The sequence below is a fragment of the Melanotaenia boesemani genome, chromosome 22, assembly GCF_017639745.1.
Source record: "Melanotaenia boesemani isolate fMelBoe1 chromosome 22, fMelBoe1.pri, whole genome shotgun sequence".
Classification (NCBI taxonomy): domain Eukaryota; kingdom Metazoa; phylum Chordata; class Actinopteri; order Atheriniformes; family Melanotaeniidae; genus Melanotaenia; species Melanotaenia boesemani.
In genome coordinates, this window is record NC_055703.1 from 132,484 (window position 1) to 146,105 (window position 13,622).

The 13,622-nt window shown below is 40.7% G+C and overlaps 1 protein-coding gene across 3 annotated transcripts in view; it reads right to left on the reverse strand.

Annotated features, from left to right (window-relative positions):
* LOC121633367 overlaps window positions 1-9,334 on the reverse strand; it is a 45,431-nt gene extending 36,097 nt beyond the window's left edge. Inside the window, exons 1-4 of one of the 3 annotated variants that reach the window (XM_041975294.1) lie at window positions 9,120-9,334; window positions 8,895-8,981; window positions 8,580-8,700; window positions 8,390-8,492 (exon numbers count right to left, since the gene is read on the reverse strand). In XM_041975294.1, coding sequence (XP_041831228.1) covers window positions 8,390-8,492; window positions 8,580-8,700; window positions 8,895-8,981; window positions 9,120-9,240 — 432 coding nt within the window. In that variant the 5' untranslated portion in view covers window positions 9,241-9,334. Of the gene's footprint in view, window positions 1-2,591; window positions 2,634-8,389; window positions 8,493-8,579; window positions 8,701-8,894; window positions 8,982-9,119 lie in introns of those variants that run through there. The other 2 variants (XM_041975293.1, XM_041975295.1) reach the window with 2 other exon arrangements.
* Window positions 9,335-13,622: the final 4,288 nt, after the last annotated feature.

Below are 13,622 nucleotides of genomic sequence, written 5' to 3' on the forward strand. Positions count from 1 at the left end.
CTGAACCACATCCTGCATCCATCACAGCTGCATGGCTTCACAGGAGAAGAGTCCGGCTGCTGAACTGGCCTGCCTGCAGTCCAGACATTTCACCAGTACACAACATCTGGAGCTTCATGGAAGAAGAAATCCAGCACAAAGTCTAGGAGTCTCATTTATAAAACTGTGCGTAGCAAAGCAAACTACAGGTGGCATCTGCTGCATTTTAAAAGGAAATGCTGCGCACTTCTTTCAGATTTATCAAAGCGTGCACACGCACGTCCTACACCGGTTTCTGTTCATAAATCAGAATCAAATCTAAAGCAGGCTCACGTGAGGGAACGCCTTCCCAAGCCCACATGGTGGCTATAAAAGTTCAGGTGAACACCTGGAATAAATATTCATGATGATATTATTGCATGATGGTTCGGGAAGGAAAAAGAGGGAATAAGTGGATTTTTTTTTGGGGGGGGGGGTGAGCCTAAGATCCCGATGGACCACGTTGACAAACGTAAAAATGTTTAATTGGTGGCACGGAGTGGACATTACTGGTGTCAGAAAGGCAGAATAGTGGTAGCAGGTGGCTGATCCTGTCAACGCAGTGTTGGAAGGAAAAACATGCCAGAGGCCTCGCTTGATATCTCAGTTGGTAGGGCATCCGTCTCCCATGCGGGAGATCGAAGTTTGATTCCCAGAGTGGTGAATTCGTTTGCAGAAAAGCGTCTGCTAAATGACAGTAATGATGCCGGTAATGTATTCCTTTGTTTTATTGTATAAAATAAATATATAAAGATACATCAGAGACTGGTAGCAGTTTATTTAGAGGTAAATGTCTTTCTAGTTCCTGGGTGTTCCAGCTGGGTGGGCGGGGCTGCAGCTGTGGCTGGAGAGGGTGAGGCCAGAGACTCCACCAAGTACCACAGCTGTGTCCTCAGAGGAAGTCCTGCAGGTGCAGAGGGACACCATCACCGGTATTAACCAGGTGGACAAGGAGCTGCGGGAACTGGAGAATGTCTTGATGGACATTGGGACGACGATTAAAAAAGGATTGTGTAAAAATAAATAAAGGAAATCCTCCTCGCGTGTGCTTCATTAGCGTTGCATCACTTCTAGATGCTCCAGTCTGCGTCCAACTCTGCTGGATCTCAGAATAAATGACCGAAGCTTACTTTTTGCATATTTTTACTGACTGGTAAACGCTGGCAGCAGCAGACTCCTCCGCCTCATTTCCTAGATTTTATTCTGGACCGTTGGCGTCGCAGTTTCCTGTTTTCCCAGATTTTGTACGTACGCCTGGGTCAGAGTTTCTGTGGAGGTAGGAACATTTTCCTACCAAGTTTGGTTTTTACAAATCCCTAAAGTTGACTATATTTGGCGTACTCCTTTTTTTGTTCCTACGCCAGCTTTATAAATGAGGCCCCAGGACTGTAGAGCAGCTAAAATCCTGCATCAGACCAGAATCCGACAACATTCCTCTCCTAAAACGCCAGCAGCTGGTCTCCTCACTTCCCAGACGTTTCCAGACAGTTGTTAGAAGAAGAGGGGATGCTACACCATGCTGAACATCACCCTGGAACTACTTTTTACAGACTGACGTGTTGGTGCCATCAGGGTGATGACATTTGGATATTCCACTGCATCATTGTTTTTATTTACATTTTGTAGAAGAAATACTATTCATAAGATCAATCAATGTGAACCGAATATAAATGAATGTAATTAATAAAGTAAATGATAAAAGGAAATGATTACAAGTATGATTATTATGTATACACATTATAATCATACTTGTAAGCAGGCTGGTAATTTGAGACATACGTCTGGGGCAACTTTCATTCCTTAAAGATAAAATAGGTTGTTTACGATTCCGGCCTGCTCCAGTCTCAGACTTATGTTTTCGCCTCTTCAGGGTCCGAGGGAGAGATGGCTCCACTCGGTCTACACAGACCGGCGTAAAACCGTTTCTGTGTTGGACCTGTTGGAGTTCTCGGCTGACTCGCTCCCCAACTATTGTCTCATTAATCTTCTGTTAAATTTTATTATACTTTTACCCATCCAGACTCTTGGTCATTTTTCTACAAACAATTGTACACAATGCCACCGGTTGGAAACAGATTTAATTCATGTACTATACCCTTATCTAATTTTATATGACTTTCAACTCAAAATGTCATTTGTACTCATTTGAAAACCCACAGCCTGGATGTGGGTCTAGTTGAGCTTGTGTAGCTGCTTCCTAAATAGGTCTCCTATAGAAAGAGTTAATGAATGCGGTGACGACCTAGCTGAACATGACTGAATGTATATCTAATGAAAAGAGCTCCTTTCACTTGGTAATGAGGTCACCTGATTACACCAGGGCATTTTGCACAAGTTTCACCAAGGTAACAAACAATAGACTCCTGTCGCTTGGACAGATTTAATAAAAAGATTCACAAATGAACAATTGTTGAATTCACAATATTCCCTGATTACAAAGCAGTCATATTTACAGAGAATAAAACTTTGGTCATTCTATATAATTCTGTATCTTAGGTAAAGAGTAAATATATATCTGTGTGCTACTCATTTCATTGGTGTAGTCAAGATTAAATACTTGGACACACAATTACCTTAATGAAGCCAACCCAGCTCTGGTGACAGTACCTAAAGTATCCACCCAAGTGACAGCGGCAGCTGACTTCTGTCTATGTAGTTGAAAAGTTCTGGGACTTCTTCAGAAGGATTTTCTGCAAAAGTAATTTATTAGTGTTATTGGTTTAAGTGAAAAATAAACATCCTTTCGTTCTGCATTTTTCATCCGACTTACCCTGAAGGAGGCAGTGTAGGAATTTTGATGGAGCCAGAAGTTTCACCAGCTGCTTCATGGCATCCTTCTTTTTGGGCAGAATTATGTAAACACTGTGGAGAGTCTGCCTGTGCAGCTGAAAAAACAGGTGACCAGAAGGAATTTACAGCAGTTGGTTAAAAATAAAAATCTAAATTTAAGGCGTGCCCGTCATGCGTTGGTGGGCAGAGGGGACCATCTACAGTGGTGGTTCCCCTCTCAGTTTTAATTTCGCTTAAGCCTGGTACACAACGATTTTGGGGCTGTTTTTGTTCCAACCTCAGACTGCAAAAGCCGTCGCCGTCATCATGAGATTTCCCTGTCCAATTATCATTTGCTCTGTGGTGGTGTGTTACAAGCTGATTTGTCCCCGATAATCTGCTCCTAACGGGTCGTCGACAATCGGGAATACTGAACATGCTCAATGCTACATTTGGCATTTTGGGTGGGTGTGGTGGTGGTTTGGTGAGGACGGATTTGGGTCTCATTATCCTCTGGTCCACCAGGGGTGTCTCCCTGGGAGGTTTAAGTGTGATGTGGGTGTGTGAGAACAAGTGTTTGTGGATTCAATGTGGAGCTTGTGAGACACTATGGGGTGGATAGAAGGGGGTACGGGTGGGTGAAGGAGCGAGGGTGAGGATGGGTGGCTAAGGGGAGGATGGGAGAGTGGACGATGGTACCCTGGTTTCCTGGGTGAGCAGCTGGAACATTGGGGTGGGTGCTAGCCAACGCTGGGTGGTTGTCAGGGGGGCCTGGTCCTCCTGGGCATGGTGCGGGCCCTCTGCCTTGGGCCCTTTGCTCTGGCCACTCTGGATGGCCGGTGCCTAGCGGGTTCAGCAGCTGCTGATCTTGGCCCACCATGGCCTGTGCCACGTGACCGTAGGGGGCTCTGACTGTGGTCTTCCTCTGTCCCCATGTGGGTGGTTCTGGGGTAGACTTCGTGGTGGTGTGATGTGGGTTTGAGTCTGCCTCTGGCCTCCATGGAGGCGTGGTCACATATGTACGATCACACTCATCACTGATCCCTCCTCATTCTTCATCCTCTGCATGCAGACACAGTCACCAAGTTGTGCAGTGGGTTTATACACTAAGAGATGCTTTTGTTTAGTTTTATTTTTGTTTGTCCTGTCCTTTGTCTTTTTTTATTATTTGTTGTTGTCTTGGTTATATTATTACATAATTCAAAATAAATAAGATAAAAAAAAAATAAAATTAGCCTCTCAGATGTTCAAGCTCAAGCATTCCCAACAATTCCTCCACCCACCTTTTGTGCCTCCCACTCTTATCACTCTTCTCACATTTCTACCTTTGAACTTAAAACAATTTAAAAAAAAAAAATCTCTTCCCAAATTACAAATTCTGAAGAGACAAAACTCCCAAAGAAAATTTCCCAATATTTTCCTGCTTACTGCTTTTCAGTTGGACAGGATGAGCATCCCAAGTCAGTCCAATTATCATCCATCTTCCAAAATCTAAATTTGAAGTTGGCTCCTTACTTTTAAAACAACGATTAATGAATATGGAACATTAAAACACATCAACACTGTCCATCTACAAAACAGATTACCTCCAATCATCAGGCTCCTAAGAAAAAAAAAACCCTCCTAAACTACAATTCGTCTTCAACAAGTTATACTGATACTTTCTAGACAAATTAAATCATTTTCTGTTGGAGAACCAGAAGAAATCCAAAACAGATTAAGTCCATACAGTGTGGGACTTCTGAGGGTCTTTTCCCCCTTATCCCAGTAGTTTGCATTTATAGAATAAAAATCTATAAACAAGCCTGTGTGCAGGCAGACATCAGGCCCACAACCCCGACCACAGACGCTCTGAAACAATTCCTGAATGCAGAAATTTAAACACCCTCTCATAATCATGCTCATTTAATGCATTTTAACTGAGGCTTTTCCATTAAACAACCAAATCATGTGACCCCCACCACCCCCTCCTCTCACACAGGAATTCCACTATGGACGTGACGAAGGGAGCACAGCACTTTACAGATCCACTCAGACCGACTCAAACCACAGCTCCCTCAATAAGGTGGGGGGGGACTGTTGCATAAGTTTATGCTCCAAGACAAAAAACCTCTGGTCAAGAGGCTGATCACAAGATGGAGACGTCACTGTGTGTGTGTGAACAAGACATACTCTGGTCATGCCCGTGTATAATTCTAACAGAGGTAACTGCTGAAAGCCGCTTTCAGTCCCTTTGGAGTCCCTTCCAGTTTCTAAGAGGAACAACATGAATGCTGCAGAACAAGGAGCTTTCAGAATAGTCTTTTTAAAAAGATGACATAACGAAACATAGCTGACAAAATAGTTTAGTTTACTTGTCTTGTAATCGCCAACAATCCCATGCACGGCCTTGTTTAACCATCAGCCAAACTACAGAGGCTGGAAGTAAAATATAAATACTTAAAGCTGCAAAGTGCATCCAATATACAGCAGTTATGTTCCTGTATGTAGACAAATGGCTTGATCAAACCTACTGAAATGCAGGTTCAGATCATTCACCCAGTTCAGGTCTCCTCAGCCTGTGAGTGGGCATTTTGAAGCCTGAGATAGTTTTCAGGCTTCTCCACACCCCACTGATGTTCTGCTGTTGTAGCTGCTCCTCCATCATTCTATTGTAGCCTAGTACTGTACAGCTCCTTCTGTACTGTGCGCCTCCTCGTTTCCTGATCTGAAAGCTCTCTTCTTCATCAGGAGAGCTTTAATATCAGGGATAATCCACAGCTTGTTAGTGAGACACTGCAGCACCCTGGAGGGAACAGTGTTCTCAAAACATAGGTTAATGTAAAAGGGTTTTTAGATTAGATTTAGATAGATAAGAAACTTAGTCGTTTTGAGGCGTGCTTGAGCCTGGTAGAAATTCTCCCGCGTGTGGCAGGTTCTGGTCTTTGCAGTGACCTGGTTGCATTTGGATGATTACTGATCACCATTCATGCCTGAAATTTTGCTCTCACATTACTAACCTGCATGCTGAGACAGTCACTGTCGTCCAGTGGATTCAACTCACCAATAACTACAGTTCATGTTTCTTCTTATGTTTTTTCCAGCTTGTCTTTTTATAGGTGCTCCCACGACCATCAGCTTTGTTTTCTCAGAGATGTTTTCTGTGTCCTTTCAGGTGTAGCAGTTTTTCTAGCTTTTCCTGTTCAGAATGAACAGCTCATGCCAGGACTTTCCATCCGGTGTATTATTCTTTTTTTTTTTTTCCTTCTCTTCATTATCTTTCTCTTCCATTCCCCCATCCCTCATCAGGTCTATGCAAATTCAGCAACAGACATATTTTTAAAATGAACAACAATGCTCAAGAAGGGCCTTACATCCACAAAGCTCCTCTTAGCTAAGCAGATTTGTTCAGTACAACACAGAAGCCAGAGCATCATTCTGCTTCCACCATGCTGGATAGTAAAAAGTTAATGAGAAGGGAGGAAAAACATTACTGGCTACTCCAGAAATATTTTCATTGCAAATTAGGGTTCACCTGTTAATTCTATTAATTATATTCTATCCAGGAGGTTTACAATCCAGCTAAAAATGTATTTATTCAGAGATTCATACAGTAAATCCACGATGATCCATGATAACACCATTTATCACATCCTCATCAAAAAAGATCACCATCACTACTGTGTTGCTAAGAGACCTCAATTTTGACCCAGAAATGATGATGCCACTTCCTGTCAATCTTTCCACCAATCAGAGCTTAAAGATACAGAATTTCTGCAGTTTTGATGAGTCTCCTATCGACTGTAAATCCAGCATCCATCCTACCTGTGGGGTGAGCTCTCTCCAGCCAGTAAAAGACAGGCTTCTCTCTCTTCCTCTATTCTTTGTGTTTACATCTGTTTGCTAGTGTGATGCTTTTTTTTTTTTTTAATATATATATATATTATACTTTATTCATCCGAGCTGGGAAATTCCTTCTCAGCATTTTAACCACCCTAGTTAAACCAGGAGCAGTAAGCTGCCAGACCAGATTCCAGCGCCGTGCGTACAGTGAAACTCAGCTGGAACGTCATGCGACATCCCTCATGAAAAAGTTGTATTGTGTGGTTTTCTCAGCCTCGGGACGCTGCTAGGTAGCGACAGCTCTAGAAACGCAGAAAACAGTGGTACAGAACAGGCGGACTAAAAATGGCTTGGGGTTTGTAGAGTTCATCAGATCCGGGAGTTTACAGATATACACCCGGGAGGTGTGACATGACAGTCATGTGAACAGAACCTTGCAGAAAAACCACACATGAATACAAAAAACACTCCTGATATTACATAAAGCAGTGATCAGTGAGTGTGCAAATGCTCAATAGCTGGCTAACCGCTGGAAAACTGGAAAATTAAAAAACAAAAATGTAACCACAGTACAGCCATAATTATCAGGGTCTTCAGATTCACACTGAAACCAACTGGAGGCAACACATGATGCTGAAGCCTGACAGGAAAACCAAGATGGCATATGCCTTAGCTCCAAAAGATGACTTGCTCTACAGAAGCAGTAATTTCTGTAGAAAAAAAAAAACATCCCTCACAATGGGAAAAAAGAAAAAACTGACAATGCGTCTGAGCCATTAATCCTGCCTTACATCCACAGTCCTGCCAGACAGAAGCTCAGCACAAACACACGAGTAAACTTTTGGTTTGTGGTACCCGAACGGGAGCCTGCGAGGTCATTAAACATCTTTAAGTATGCTATGATCTAGGGCAGTGATTCCCAACCCTGGTCCACAAGGACTGCTTTCCTGCAGGTCTTAGATGTGTCCCTGCTTCCACACACCTGATTCAAATTCGTGACTCAGACACATGGAGAGCTAGTCAGAGAACCATTTAATTTGACTCAGGTGTGTTGCAGCAAGGAGACATCTAAGACCTGCAGGATAGTGGTCCTTGAGGACCAGGGTTGGGAATCACTGATGTAGAGGATAAGATGGGGGAAAAAAAAAAAACACATGAGATTTGTGTTTAAGTTATTTAACCCTAATTCCAAAAAAGTAGTAGCGCTGTGTAAAAATGGAAATAAAGCGTAGAATGCCATGACGTAAAAATCTCAACCTACATTTTATTCCCAGCAGAACAAACACCTCAGATGTTGAAATTGGGACATTTTACCCATTCATGGAAAATATAATCATGTGTGTTCCAGGCCTGGTGCTACACACAGTAAACATCCCCCCAGAAATACTTTAGAGATGTGCTGCTGCCATCAAATAAAAAAAATGCTAATATTTACCATGAAATGTTTGTGTTGACTCGTGGAATTCTGGTTTCACATACATGTTTTACAGCTATGCTGATATTCAAACTAGTGATGGTGGGAAACATTTATAGCTCAAGTTTCAGGTGGTATCACTTTTTCAAAGAACTCTGCAAAAATCAAGCACATTTTTGTAAAAACAGGGAGCTTTTTATATATATATATATATATATATAAGCACAATGAGCATGCATGCTCTCTGGGTTTAGTCCAACATCATCCGGGATCAGGCCACGAACAACAACAGTACATCCACTGGTTATGCTACAGAGCACCCTCAGCATGTGACCCAGACTAGTTTCAGACGTCATCACTACATACCTCCAGTAGAAGCAGAGTCTCAGCAATGAAGCCGGTCGTAGGGATGGAGGTGTGCCTCAAATCTGCTACAAGTGACACTAAACTGGGCTTTTCCTGTCTCTTACTATGCAGAAAAGAAGTCAAACCATCAGTCTGTCTTGTATTCTTTGTCAGACTTGAATGTGCACACATCAAGTTGATCTGCACGTACTTGTGAAGACACTGAAAGTAATTTATGAAGTCCACAACTTCTGCTTTGCTGAGTTCTGAAAGTTTGGCTTGACCATCCACTGGGAAGATGACCAAAGGGCACCCATGCTGATCAAACACACCTGTGCACAGAATTTAACACGTGAAGTCAGAAGTTTTTGGGACTTCGCTGTTAAAAAGAAAAGGTTAACATTTTAACAAATGACGGTATTTAAAGTGTTGAATGAATAATAGTCTGCATGAAGCAGCTCAAAATAAATGTTGCCACGTTACGTAAATGCAAACAGAAAAGGCAGAAAGGCAGGACTGATGCTACCTGGGAATGTTACAGCTCCGGAACTGAGCACATGATCCGCGGGCAGCGGTGGGGAGGGGAGGAACTCCTGCACCGGCTCCTGGATGCCTGAAAAGTTGGGAAGGAAATTAGTTTTCATTAAAACACACGCGCGCGCACGCGTCTGGTGATGTGGCCACTGTGGTGGAAATGGGCTCGCGGACTGCCGCCACGGTACTTATGGTCTGGTTCCACTTGTCTCCCCACCTGTTGCGTGGCGGCTCATCCTGAATATCTCCTCCCGCGGTTCATTTCCACAAGGTTTTGTCTGGAGCATGAAATCGAGCTTTCCCCGCACTGAGCAGCCCTGCTGAGGAGATAAAGCCATCACCAGGTGGATCTCATCTCATTACTCCGCCATCTTTCACTCACTCTCCGGCTCACAACCATCCGCACTGCCGCTGACGCACGTTCGGCTCGTTTTAAATGAAAAAAGGGCGGAGAAAACGCGAGAGGGCGGCCCGAGAGGTTGGAGCACGACCCGGTACAAGTGTTGTGTCGAAAAAAGCACCCCTGCCTAGAAACGCACCCCCCCCCCGTCAAGGAGCGCAGTAACAGCATATCCCCTTACCAAAAGCCTGAACTAACCTGCTGATAAAAAGAACAAATATATATATTACACAGAGAAAAAAGGCCAAACAATGATGCTTAAGTGGTTTGTGTATGGTCACACAGAAATAATAAGACTAACAGGGTCAGATTTGCTGGGAGGGGGTGCAAATTCTTCCCAGTAAATCTGACCCTGTTGGTTCTGGTCCTATTATTTCTGTGTGACCATATACAGACCATTTAAGCATCTTTTTTTTTGTGTAATAATAATAATAATAATAATAATATATTTCTTTTTATCAGCAGGTAAGTTAATTTACCTTAATAGCACTCTGTTATTTTCTAAAATAGTAAATACTATTTTACTAAAATAGTAAATAAGGAAAACATCGGTAAGCTTTTTTTTTCTGAATTACCGATCTTACTTATTAAATTTTTGTTTTCAGAATTAACTATTTTACAAATTTGTAAGATCCCATTAATTCAGATAAACCAAATTTATTTATTTATATATAAATCACCTAGATCAAGACAATTCAGGAAAAAAGAAACAGATTTATTTATTTAGCACAATTACCTCTGTAATTTAAAAAAAGACATGGTCCATTGTTTATATATATATATATACATATATATATATATATATAATTTTTTAAACCCGTCCATAAAGTAGAAAAGAATATAAATATTTTATTAATCCCCAAAAGGGGAAATTCGTCCTTTTTTTGACTAATTGAGTTAATCCACAGGCCAATGAAACAGTTGACAACATATGTTTTTTAGAACAATTCAGAGATAATCAATCCATATTCAAATCAACATGTTTCACAGCCTAATGTACTGTTGCAATCTAACATTACAGATGGTGTATAAATAGAAACTATTTGCACCAGGTGGTCTGAAACAGCAACCAATCAACATTGGTTTTATGTATGGTTATTATAATTTAAACCAAAGTACTTCAATTTCATATTTAATTAGATTATTCCTAACTTAACTGTTAACAGGCAACTCCATCACCAAATTAGTCTCTTAAACTAACTCATTAGTCCATTTAAGTCATCATTTTTAAAAGCTGAGTCAAGATGTGTTTCTGAAATTGCTAATATATGCAAGTTATTACTAAGCAGAATATTTTAAATGTCTTCTAATTTGTTCCTGATGCCGTAAATATTCATATGCATTTCCTCAGACCTTTTCTTGGCAGTGTAAAGCCCTGTCCATCTGACATATGATAGTAATATAGTTTCTGATCATGTGATGGTGCATTCTCTTACAAATGTGCAACTGTTTCAATTTGGCTGTGAAACATCAGATTCAAAGCTCTGTTTCTGGCTTACAAAACAATAACCCAAACGGCTCCGGTCTACCTCCACTCCTTAATCCAGAGCTACACTCCCTCTCCACAGTTACGCTCTGCCAGTGAAAGACGCCTAGTGCTCCAACCACAAGGTGGCGCCACATCAGTAGCTAGACTCTTCTCCTCTGTTGTTCCCCGGTGGTGGAACCATCTACCAAACTCCTGTCCGATCCGCAGAGTCCTTATCCACTTTTAAAAGCAAGCTAAAGACTCAGTTGTTTAAGGAGCATTTCCACACTTAGCTTAACTCTTCTACTCAGAATGAGTTAGAAAGATTTGTCCAGCTCTTTGGCTCAACCAGTTACTGAAGAAGCTGCTGCACTTATGCCCAAGATGATGCTGTTTGATGAAATCGTGATCTTGTATTTAAATAAAATGACAAAAAAAAAAAAAAAAAAAAATTATATGCACTACATGACAGCACCTGGTCCAACTGGAGTCAAAGCAGTCTGACTATCACTTAATGATGACGTTCATCTTGTTTGAATTCATGCTTGTGTTGTTCTTACTTTCAAATGTAAGTCGCTTTGGATAAAAGCGTCTGCTAAATGACTGTAGAATAGAATAGAATAGAATAGAATAGAATAGAATAGAATAGAATAGAATAGAATTTTACAACTGAGGCATCCGAGTAGGGGAGACTGGGGTCAGTTGCAACAGGGGACGGTTGCAACAAGTCTTATTCCTCCAATCAGAAACATGCCAGAGTGATAACACTTATACTGCACATGCTCAGGTAGACCCTCCCCCCACCAGAAACACAGATGTCACATTTAACATCTGCTGCTTCATTTTATGGAAAAAACTTGTTTTGGAGGTATGAAAGTAATCTTTTTCATCTGCTATGTTTTTGTCATACTGTCCTGGCCTTTTGTATGAATTAATCAAAACTTAATTAGGTTGAATCATTGTTTTGTTGACTTCTAAGTCACATTGTTAGCATGCGCACAGGACAGTGTGTCTAGCTAGCAAATGATGTTCTGTCACAGTTGTCAGGTTGGGGACAGTTGCAACAAGTTGTTGCAACTGTCCCCAACCTAAGCAGCCATATCAAAACAGACCACACAACAGTATTTTTTAAAATATAATAATATATTTAATAATTTATAATAGTATATTATAATAATTATAATAATAAATAATCATTTTAAATGTATTATGTTGGTATTCAGTATGCAACGAGTGAGGAAGAAGGTTACTGAAAGAGGGGTTCCCCTCAGTATTTTGGAAGAAGCATCAAACATCATCAGCAGAGGTCAAAAAAAAGAATCGGAGAAAAGAAAACCACAAAGACAAGTGTAAAGAAAACAAAAGATCAGCCAAAAAGAAAGAGAGACGAGTAGGACTCTGCACGTCTGCATTGTGTGCCTGGAAAGCTACTCGACATCCAGGGAAGTGTGGCTGCAATGCTGGATGTGCAAGTCCGGGGCACATAAAGATTGCACAGGTGGAGGTGATTTTTAAACATACCACAACTGTGACTCAGAATGAACCAGTTAAAAAATCATTGAGCCAGCAGAAATGTTGGGGGAATGAGGGTTTGTTATTCTTTATAAGCTGTGTCATTTTGAGGTATCTGTTCACCTTTTAGGAAACCCAAGGTTCAAAAATCTGTTTTTATACAGTTGCAGTTTTGTACAATAGATAAATGTTCAGTAAAAGTTGCATTGCAAATTGTTCTCTTCTTCCTGTCTAACAATTAAATATGGAGAGATTGAATAGCATCTGTAACATCTGCACATTGACCCAAGGTAGGCCTTTGTTCCACACATAAACAAACATAACTCCACTAATATTTGATTAATTTTATAAAGTATCATCATAAAACAATATTGTAAAACCATACATAATTTCAAAATACGAAACTAAAGTTAATTTACTGTATTTTTAAAATGTTGCAACCGTCCCCATGGTTGGGGTCAGTTGCAACATCTGACTTATTCCATTCAAATAAATACTGTGACCGATATGTCATATGTACTCGTCTTTAAATGGTATGGGATAATAGTAGACAGATGTAAGTTCAACATATAAAAAGCTGGCACGTCTAATCCAAATGGTCTCTGATTAACTGAGAGAAATTAAAAAATTGTTGCAACTGTCCCCAGTCTCCTCTACAGAACAACTCTGTACGCAGTAAATCTGTCCGTTAGTCCCAGTATTATGATCTTTTCAGCGTATGCTCTGACCATGATCATCAATAGTTGTTGTGAATTTAGGGTCTGGACGTGGTTTGCAGTCACACACACACACACACACACACACACACACACACACACACACACACACACACACGCACACGCACACACACACACACACACACACACACACGCACACGCACACACACGCACACTTCAATTTTAATATTGCATTTAAACATTCAAAATGGATAGCCAGCAAGCACCCATATTTATTTATTTATTTATTTATTTATTTTTTTACAGATTAGGACTTTTTGATTACATACGATTTTTCCCAGATGAAATTAATGTTTAATTATTATATATAATAATATATTTTTTTAAACATATCAAGGATGACCATTGAAACTGCAGGATGAATACATCTGGCCAAAGACTACATCTTTGGTACGTTCTTCTAAAGATAGTTAAGTCTCTCTGCAACCATGTATTTAATCTGGATTTACACTCAGTCATTTTTGTATGTTTAAATTTCACTAATTTTCCATCTTTAGTCACAAGTATTCCAGGTATTTCACTGATGATTTGGTAGGAATGTTATGGTCGACACTGAAAGAACAGTCGTGTATATCTTATAGTTCAAATTTGTTGTGGTTAAAC